Source organism: Habropoda laboriosa, unplaced genomic scaffold (assembly GCF_001263275.1).
Source record: "Habropoda laboriosa isolate 0110345459 unplaced genomic scaffold, ASM126327v1 scaffold5, whole genome shotgun sequence".
In the NCBI taxonomy this organism is placed as follows: domain Eukaryota; kingdom Metazoa; phylum Arthropoda; class Insecta; order Hymenoptera; family Apidae; genus Habropoda; species Habropoda laboriosa.
The window spans coordinates 1,979,699-1,990,785 of NW_017100161.1; the positions used below are offsets into that span (position 1 = coordinate 1,979,699).

At 42.0% G+C, this 11,087-nt stretch overlaps 1 protein-coding gene across 1 annotated transcript in view; it reads right to left on the minus strand.

Moving 5' to 3' along the window:
• The window catches only part of LOC108577469 (testican-3), a 216,301-nt gene that overhangs the window by 75,402 nt on the left and 129,812 nt on the right, over positions 1-11,087 (minus strand). Inside the window, exon 2 of the mRNA XM_017940627.1 lies at positions 5,891-5,948. Within this exon, the coding sequence (XP_017796116.1) occupies positions 5,891-5,948 (58 nt within the window). The remainder of the gene's footprint in view (positions 1-5,890; positions 5,949-11,087) is intronic.

Here is an 11,087-nt window from a genome sequence, read left to right on the forward strand (position 1 = left end):
TTTATTACTGGATTTATTTTAAAATACAGAACAAGGCCTCGACAACATTCCCTTTATACAATACATCCTCAAGTCCTCTGCTGTTCCAACGAGATCCTCTAAGATTTAAAAAAACGCGAGACACTCTTAACGCGTATGGTGTGCACTAATGGCACGACGACCCGTTCGTTAGTGGCGTACCGATGGCTAGTTCCGCCGTCGCGAAAGGGTTAAACCTGCTAATAATTTTTTATAGATTTGAAGCTTATCTCGATTCTACATTTATCAATTTATCTTTTAATGGCAATGTTCGGTGATTCCAAACTTTTGGGCCGGTAGCGTACGTATGGAATATTTTTGCGAAGAAATTGGAAAATTAGCAGACTCTTCCTTTTTCTTTCGATTTTACTGTAAGCGTCTTTCTCTTTAATCCCCACTTCAATTCACAAATATTCTTCGCACAGAGAGAAGAACGTCTGCCGATTAAAACAATTTCTTTCGATAACTTCCGACAATTCCGTTTTCCTCACTCTCCTAACACTCCACTTGGCCATCAATCAAAAGCCACCGCAGGCCGGCAAAATTAGAGACTTCAAAAATGAATCCGCGGAGGCTACAAAAGGCGCAACAAACGATTAACAACCGCTCTGTGCCAGCAATCGCGGCACAAAACATTCCAAAAATCCCCGAACAAAAAGCAGCCTCGCGCCGAACTATTAACGTCCCTCGATCCGCCGAAAAAAAGGAGGGAGGGAGGAAAAAAAAAACACTTGCACCAATCGAATCCTCGTTCATCCTCCTCTAACAACCCCATCGATTATCCCTCCCCTTGATTCGCGGTAATCACGCCGGACCATTCAACCCGTTCAACGCGTGACAGTCGTTTTCAACCCTCTCTGGTTTCAACCCCACCGCCCCCTCTTTCTCCTCCTTCTGCTGCTGCTCTCGCGTATACGCGGCTTACTTTCGGCCGCAGCAAGAAGAACGCAACGATGTATGGAGCACAAAGGGTTGGAACCAACGGGCCTATTATTATGACCAGCTTCGAATCAACGTGGCCGGTCCTGCGGTTATTTCCGGCGAAAGGGGACAAAGTAATTGCGGCGGCATATCGACGATTCTACGCGCCGCTCTCGGTAGACTCTCACTCTCGACCCTTTACTCTGTGTACGTTTACTCTCTCTGTCTCTCTGTTGAAGATTGTCGCGTGCTCTCTGCACTCTTCTTGTGTCTCTATCTCTTTCTTTTTCCTTCTTTATCTCTTCTCTTTTGCGCTCTCTGTGTCTCTCCCTCTACGTTTTCTGCACTCTTCTCCTCCTTTTCTTTCGTTCTTTCTCCTCCCTCTCCTTCGCTTTCTTTCTTTATCTCTCCCTCTCCTTCGCTTTCTTTCTTTATCATCTCTCCTCCCTCTCCTTCGCTTTCTTTCTTTATCTCTTCACACTCGCACTCTCTGTGTCTCTCTCCCTTTATCCTCGTCTCTCCGCCCTTTTCGCTCTCTTTCTTTTCTCTTTCACCCTCTTTCTCACTCACTCTCCCTTCTTTTCCACACGCTCTCGTCGATAACAATCACGTCTCTCAAATTATCTTTCGAAGCGCGACAGTGAAGTGTTAGTTAATTAAACAATATCCGAAAACACACTCTTCCAAAAGTATCCTCGGGTAATACAACGAAACACTACTTCAACTTACAAATTCCAAAACTACAAAAAAGAACAGAACAACTTTTCACTTAAAAACCATCAACCAACAGGTTAAAGTAGAATCATCGTCGAGCATGAAAAATTCGACGAATACACCTCTGGTCCTCGATGAACAAAATACCTACGATAACGTTTGTGCATTACCTGTTCGCAAAAAAACACAGCCAAAAGAAGAAAGAAAGAGAGCGAAACGAAACGGGGAGGGAGAAAAGGAACACACACACACGTACACGAAAGAGAGAGAGTTAGGCATAGTAAGGCCGCAGTATGACGAACGGCATAGTAAAAGATAAAACTGCGGAATTGTTATCGTAGCAATAACGGAACGAGTGCACACGGAGAGAGAGAGAGTTAGGCATAGTAAGGCCGCAGTATGACGGACGGCATAGTAAAAGATAAAACTGCGGAATTGTTATCGTAGCAATAACGGAACGAGTGCACACGATTACATTCATTCTTTGTGTGTCGCTCGCCAGACTGATCTAACCGCGCAATTTACAAAAGAATCGCATTTGTTTCGCTCGTGCAATCGCGGCCCAACCCTCCGCGCTCTGGCTAACGATTCAAAACGGAATCCCTTTCTTTTTGAGAACGCAATACCGATTCCCGGTCCTCGCTGCCATTACAAAGACGCGGCACCGCGCTATCGCGGGATAAATTCGCTGGAAAACTGCTGCCGGTATTGGGGCGTCGCGTGTGCAAAATCAAAAGGAATACGAGCACACACACAGACCTGAGGAGAAATTAAAATGTACTCAGTGGTCAAAGTGATCGTGCACGATATGAGTAAAATGGGACATTGTCTTGGGATTCGAGTGGAAAATTGAAAACTGGAAAATTTCGGGAATTATCTAAGTGAATTCCTGTGAATTTCTTACTTTCCTTTTAAGCCTCGAATCAGTGAAATTTTATCAAGAGATTTGAGAATAGAGAGAATTTGAAACTGATAATTCCCAATTTTAGAATTTTTCAAAGAGCAAATCTCTTCCATATTTTTCATCTGACACGTAAGAAATCTCGTCTCTTACAATTCCAGCCGAAATTAGAAATTTCGAGAAAATCAGGGAAACAGTTTCTACAACGCAAATCAAACGCACCAAAAAATAAACACGTAAGAAACTTACAAACTGAAAACTTATCAAAAAAAAAAAAAAATGGGAGAAAAGGTAGGAAAACTACGAGCCAAGGTAAAATATAAGAACGAGATAAAGTGGCAAAATATGAACCGGGGAAGCATAAAAAGTCGGAGAAAAACGGTGGTGGAATATGATCTGAGAAAATAACACAGAAGAGACAAGGGAGTACGAGGAAACGCGAGGTGGAAAAATGAGGAAATGAAAACACAGGTGAAACGTTGGTACGAGCATCTGGATAAAATCAGATCTCGCAGAAGAAAAAGGTTCAATTAATAACACTTATCACAGGGGCTCTATCGATCTTCGTTTACCAGGAAAATTAACCTACTTGGACTGGAATGACGCACATCTATTATCCCTGCTACAACTGGTAACGACATGCCACACACGTCGTCTGATTTCACTTAGCAACCGATCAATTAACAATCGACATCTCCTCAGTTGGTTAGAACGTAATGGCAGACTGCTGTGTCTAACTACATAGCGCCACTTCTCCCTGCATCTCCTTCTAATCTGCTAAATACACCGAAATTATATTTCCATTCGTATATCTGGTAAGCAAAGATGAATAAATTAGTCGAATGAAATTTTCTCCCCAATGAAAATTCAACCTGTTCCGTCCGATACGGAACACCGTAATTAAAGATTCTCGAAGGTTAGTTCATGACATAGACATGACAGACAGTTTATTTTCGTGTTTAGTTTTCGTTAATACAGTCTGTTCCACAAGAGCTTTAATATTAACATATTTTCCATTTGTAAATGAAATACCATTTTCTACTTGAAGTACCAAATCATATGCTACCATTCGTTTATTGTTGGAACCCTCAAACAGACTGCAACACACGTCCTTGAGTGCCGCAACATCAATCAATGCCGATTCTTGAGAGTTTAATTTACGACCTCGCTATATCATGGCCCCAACTATACCTTTTTAATAGTTACGATAACAATATTTCGTCCCTTTCTAATTTTCTTCCTAAGTCTCTCCTGAGTTAAACAGTTAGATATTTGACGGTCTGCCCGAGTTTCACGAGATAAACTGTCATTATAAAAAATAGTTTCGTACACTTAACAATTGCCTTAATTATCGTAAACAAAAAGAAAACAGAATATCTCGAATATCACCGAAATTCCCACCGCGAATAACAAATGTTCGCACTGTTGCGCATATTACATGGGAAATATATGATTTGTAAAAATATTCCGGCGTTGGCGAAATGTACTTAAAAATTCTCCTCGTTCCTGCACGTTTACTAACATCTGAAAAATGCATTAATTTATACTACAGGGCAGATCGACGAGTGAAATAGTACTTTTAATATTTCAAAAAAAGAATGAAAAATGAGATTTTTATAAATAAGAGACTGCTTCTACTTTTCATTACGAATGCAAACGGTATCGTCGATCGGTGAAATCGAGTCGATCAAGTGACGAGCAACAGAAAGAAATGATTAATTAGCCGTTGGAAGTCGAGCGGGACGAATTTATTCACGGATAACATTCGTGCCTAGCGAATTGTTGAATATTTATGAAATCGACGCAGCCACATTGTGTACATTAAACGTGCTCGCCGGCGGAAACATATTGCTCGGTCTCGCGACGAGAAAACACGATAAATATACTTTTCATAGGGTTTTTTCTGCACAAATGACAGAACGCGTTGATATTACGCTCGCCGCGGGATTTATGCTTTTTTCCCGCCGATAAATCCGCCGCCACCGAAACAAAAACGGTGCACAACTGTTTTCCACCCTGTAGAACACGGCAATTTTCGATCCTCCGTCGGAAATTTACAAAATTCTGTCGATCGATTCTTCGATCAATTTTCTCACCACTTTCCGAGTTGAAAAAGTTCGAAAACGAAGCAAGATACTCGAGAAACTCGAAGATTCCGAGGAATTAAAAAAATAATTGTAGGCTTTTTGGGACGGTTTATGGCTTGGCCTGCGCCTCTTGGCGAGTGACAAACACCAGACCCGGAGTACCCGTCGGTTCGGCCCAGCGATATATCTTTGCCATTCGACGGGAGTCGGTTCTTGGCTTCGGTAATAGACGGACTACTTTGCACGACATCCTGATTTGAGTAAAGTTCATTAGACCACCTCCTACATAATAAAAGAAGATGAAAACGTTCGAGAAATTCGGGGACTGAAATTCTAACTCCCAAAAACTGTCGCAGAGAGACGATCGTGCCAAACGAGATACTCGAGGACTTGGAAGAATCTACGAAACGTGTAAAAAAGAAGTGGAAGAAATTCGAAGACTTTAACAGCCTCCGTTAAATTCATTCGAAGTTCGAAATGTACCGTATTTCAAGCGTGGTAAGATCGTGTGAAAAATGGCCGGATCGTTCCACGTGCAGGTAAGAGTTAATCAGAGGCAAGTTTCGTTACAGTACTGCGAAACGGTGGGCATGGAAGGAAAGGGGAAAAGTTACGTATCCCGCGGACCGATTAACATAATACTGCATAATTTGCGTACCAAAGGTTCCTCCAACTTCCCCCGTAGGAAACTTTAATGCTGCTCCCTTTCTTCCTTTTTCTCCCTCCCCTCTTTTTTTCTTCTTCCCTCCTCCGGCGACAGAATTTGCACTTCAAGAAGTGGGTTAGCCCCGAACTTCGTAGTAATTGGCTATTTAGCCCGAGAATAAAAAGGGAACACATGGTCGAGAGCGAGAGAGAGAGAGAGAGAGAGGTGAAGTGAACGAATTGGCTTCCAGTTGAACGAACCAGATAGATTTTAATCGGTTCTCGCTGATAAATTTCCGGGAATGCGAATCGTCAATATCGCGGTTATCGAATCACAGCGTCGATGGATAGGTTTTTGCGATGGAAAGAATGGGAAATTTGGCCGCGGGTTCAAATTGGAACGATGCAATGCAGTTGGTAGTAATGCTATCTGAAAATTCAACTTGAAACAACGAAGAGATTCTTTTTTAAACGTTAGATCGCTTATTTTTTTTTTTTTGAAGATACGACATGTTGATTCATATTTTGAAGTATTTATCAATATTTTTCTATTTCTTCGTTTTTTTATATTATCGTTTCTGATAGTATTTTGTAGAGTACTCACTGTTGGGATCGTGTATCCATCTCTTCTTGTCTCCTACTTTCATTATACGTGTGTCATCCTGCAACAGAGGAAATACCGTTGAATTATACGCCCCTCTATGCTTCATCTATTATTAACTTACTGGTTGATAAAAAAAAAAAAGAGGAAGAAAAAAATTCTCGGTTTATTCTACGCCTTTCAATCATCTCCCGTACAAACACACTCCACACGATATTGTACCAAATCCAACGGTGAAATTCTCCTGATTGTTACGTAACAACGAGTAATCCGCGCTCAACGTAATCAGCAGACTCAGAAGCAGTAACAAAGCTGGTAGTTTGAATAAGGGGTAAAAAACAAATAGAGAGAGGATGGTGATAAAAGTAAAGGAAACAATTGTTTCTTTTCGAGCCAATTAAAGCAAACCCATCTCATTTCCCTCCACCGGGGATTCTCGTGAATAAGCTTGGAGCCTGGACGTATACATAGCGAGAGTGTGCAGAAATGTTGCCTGCATTTTTAGCATTCCCAGTATTGAAGGTCGCGTCTGGTGTCACGAAAATTCATGCCCGAGCCTCGTTCTGCGCCAAAAGCAGCCTTCGACGCGGTCACAGAAAGCGTGAAACGATCGCTCATCACGTGCATAAAATTCAGGGCTGCTCGGTTAAAAATGAAGGGGGGGGATTCGAAACGTTGTTCGCGTGATAGTTCATGTGCCAGTTTGTAACAATTCGAGGATAATATCTGAAATACCTGCTGCGGGAAGAAAACTCGCTTCGCCCCGTGATCTGGAACTACTGACCACCTCGAGCGAGATCAGGATCGATGGATAATTTCTGGAACGCCTAAGGTTCCTCGGTGAATTCCAGAGTATTTATACTCTGCGAGCTTGTTGTGTGTTTGTGTCGTAATTTTCGTTACTTCGGTATTGTTTTCCTTCTTGAATTTTGAAACTGTTTTATTTCCTTTTCCTATTGGATAGGAAGAATTTTTGAGAGAATTCGAACCCACAACAATCAACCGAAGAAACCCAAGGAAATTCGAAACCGAAATATATTTGTCTACTTACGGAGTTCGAATAATAAGAGGGAAGTTCGTTCAAACAATTTTCCCAATTAATTAAACACACGATAGAAGACGTTGACGACGTCAGAGAATCAGTAGAAGAGAGAAGAAGAACAGAAAATTAATATCCAGAACAGAAGACCATTTTCGACCATCCAGGAATCGAACCCGGGTCGCGCGGGTGGTAGTCAGACGCTCGAGCCACTACACCACTAGCCCAGACAATAACACGCTCTTATTTTTGTTTACTTGTTCATCTCGTTCTCGCTATACTTACAAGAAACACTCTAAACGCTCTAAAACCACACCCCGTCAATTTTTCCCAGAAAATCAGCCGGAATTCAGGGTTTCTAATTAAAATTCACCTCTCGAAATGAAAAATGCGAAATTTCTCGTCGTAAAGGTCCGCGACATCGATGTATTATACAATATCCAGTTACCGCGACGCGGTAATATTTTAATTTCCATGCAAATTGGTTGGCGCTTTGACGAAAAAACTCGCGTTCTCATGGGCGAATCATCTATTCACCGCGATTCCCTTCGCGAGAATCGAATTTTTCCGACTCGATGCCATTTCCTCCCTACTTTCGCGTGTTTCTCCTTTACCCTTTTCCCAAAGGGTTCACAGACAACAGCCAGTCACACCGTTCTCTCTCTCGTCGTCGCCGTCGCGTTTTGGCACGAGTATACAATTAAAGCGAAATGATATTTCGCAATTAGCAGGATAACGGGACTTTCTGAGTGGAACACGACACGAGTGGAGGCCACTTCTACGTTTCGGACTTTCAAATTGGCCCAGGCGAATCGCTGCAACGACGACAAGGCAACCGGCATAGCCTGTAATTATCATCGAACGGAATAAGGAACAGCTAGCACACGAACACGACGTGGCGCAACGTCGAATTTACTGCAACGGGCTGGCCTGGCTGGCTCTCTTGTCTTCAAGAGCAGAAACGAATCCCTTGTCCCCGCGTGTAATTACAGTGATCGGCAGAGTGCCGGCTAATGCTGGCCCTCCTTCAAATTTATTAGACGTTTTCGCGCACAGAAACGTTTCGTAGTGCTTCAACGTGGACCTCGTGAAAAATGAGCCCACTTGCGTGCATCTTTGCAATGATTTCTGTATTCCAGAGAGAATCTAGCGTTTGTCTTTCTTCGCGAATTTTCATATATTTTGTGAAAAATGAAACAAGATTTCGGAAGAATTTGTCTCTTTTCATTCACTTTTCGAATTGTGTTATTTTGTGAAAAATGAAGGCACTTCCGTGCATCTTTTACTACTTTCATTTCTGTGCAAAAATTCCCTTGTCCCTTCTTATTAATATCCTGAATTGTGATCCGAGCGCTTGCTGGAATTCGATGTACACTTTCTACCGGCCAGTAAAACTTCACAAAAGTAGATTACATTTTCGCGCTCCTTTTTATTGTCACGAATATTTTACTCACGATTTCGGCATTTATCGACGAGCCGTGTATAACTTCACAAGTGGTCCCTAGCCGAATATAAAAATCCGATGGAATATTATGTACAGCTTTACGAGACTTCCGTACATTTCCTCTTCCTTTATTAATTTCCAAGTTACAATAGAAAGCCGCGTGAAAATTCAATTGTTACCCTTTTCCCATTGTCGGTTCATTCCTCCATGAATTACCAATGATTGTACAGATAGTCCCCGTTCACCGCACAAATTCATCTTCTATAAATTTCAATTCGTCGAATCTGCGCTCGATAAAATTCGACACGCAGAATATTCCACGGACAAACTGGCAATTACGTCGAACAAGAGCAACACAATTTTTCACAAATTCGGTCCAAAGAAAAAGAAAAGCACGAAATAAAGAAATTACCAAATTTCGCAACTGATCAATTGGCTAATTAAAAATTGCAACATCAAGATACTCAGAGGTAACTGCAACGCTCTGACGGTAAAATAAAGGAGAATTGAGGCGAGATAAAAAGACTGCAATATTCAGGCACTCCAAGAAAGTGCAACGCTCTAACAGGAAAACGAAGGAGGGAATTGACACGAAATTCTAGGCTCCAACAATTCCTCGAGGTTTCGACGTGAATTGCGCTCTTCGCCAGAGAGCACGACTCGCGTCAAGTAGCGCGTTAATCGCTCCATTTCGCGGATACAGGAAAATGGCGGCAGTGGCGCGTTTAAATCTAATTTCCGCGGCGGAGACGCGTTAGAATTCGCTCTGGATTAAAACGGTTTAAGACATTCTGTTGAAGCTGCGAGGCGCGTCGAATCGGTGAGCGATTTTCACGAGCTCCTCGATAAATATGGAGCAACGACGTCGCTTCCGGAAACGCTAAGCTGAATAGAGCAGCGAGTGAATGAAAGAGTGAGTGAGAGAGAGAGAGAGAGGCGTATTTGGATTATGGAAATGGCCGTTTTCCGTTGATCAATAATTAATCAGCGACGTAATCAGCTTTCGCGGGACCGTGGACGTCTCTCGTACAATGCGCGGAATTATGTTCCTGTCGATCTGAAAATATGCAGCCGAATAATCCCGGCTGTACGCCTCGATCGAGGATTAATCATTTTATATGTCTGCATTGCCGGGATTCCCGGATTTCGACTCGAGCATCCTCGGTATTAATTTCTCAAGAAATTATGGCTCTGCCGGGAGAGTGTACTTTACCGGTGAATTGTTCACATTTCTACGGATCGATTTATGCTGATATTATTTACAGAGGCAGACTAATCGTGCCGGGAGGTACTTCGCGAGATGTGACGAGGAATTATTTGGGAGAACTGGTTTTTTTAATTGTGGAGGGGAGAGGAGAGAATGAAGGTCTTTTGGGGTTAATTGTTTAGGTATTTTGCAAATTTGAAAGATTTTTTGTGTTTTTTTTTTTTGTTGAATGTTACGTAGATAATGGAATTGAATATAACAATGCAAACGGTAGCTCAGAGAGAAATGAACTTAGCAATCTATGCTAGACCAAAGATGCACTTTAGAAACCACCTACAACTACGTTAAGTTAACAACAACTTATACCACAGATCTCCACTAAGACCCTACTCTCAGTACTTCTCTGAACAATACCACTGTTCCATACGAACCTGCCAACCAATTAACACCAAAACCACCATTTCGAAGATTGGAACTTCAAATTCTATCGACGAACCGACAATTTTCGTGCTGAACTTCTTCGTACACCTTTGCCGTTTCTTGGAATTAAATTGATCATTTCTATTCGAAGATTCAAAATTTCGAGGTCTCCAAGTTCTCAGATTCTAAGGTCCAAGAGTTCCAAAATTTCATTCGAAAGTTCCAGATTACAAGGTTCCATCATCCAAAGATTAAAATTTCAAGATTCCAAAGTTCTGTGATTTTATTTGAAAACTCCAAGACCATGTTTTATTCTAAGGTTCTTAGGTCCCAAATCTCCAAAATTTCACTCGAAAATTCCGAGATTCCAGGGTTCCAAGATCCAAAGATTAAAATTTCAGTATTCCAAGATCCCAATGTTCTCCAATTCTAAGATCCCAGAGTCCCAAAATTTAGTTCGAAAATTCCAAAATTCCAAGGTCCCTAAGTTCTATAATCTTATTCTAAAGCTCTCAAATTCTATGATCCTAGAGCCCTACAATTTGATTCGAAAATTCCGAGATTCGGAGGTTCCAAAGTCCAAAGATTAAAATTTCAGTATTCCAAGATCCCAATGTTCTCAAATTGTAAGATCTCAGAGTCCCAGAATTTTCCCCGAAAATTCCAAAATCCAAAGATTTCGTCCTAATATTTCCTTCCAAACCTCCAAAAATTCTCAGATTTGATTCTCCCTGCCAAGTGTCAGCTCACTCGAAATCCCCCCCGTTTCTTCATCAAGTAATCACATAAACTGAGCTGACTACGTCACGACGCGGAAAGAAATTTTTCGCGACGCTTAAAATTCCGTGGCCCGTGAAAGATCGCGTATCGATCCGCGCGAATTTAACAAGCCAGTTCGCCGGATGCGCGAGGATCTCTCTTTCGAGAGGGGAATAGCGGATGTGTGTCGTTTCAGCCGGCTGCATAACCCGCGCTTCGTTATTCCGTTACTCCCGGCTGAGATAACCTGCCACTTTTCGCCCTACGAGCCGACTGAATTATTCGTCGGCCCGAAAATGGCCTTTCAAGTCTATGAAGGACCGCTTTTAGG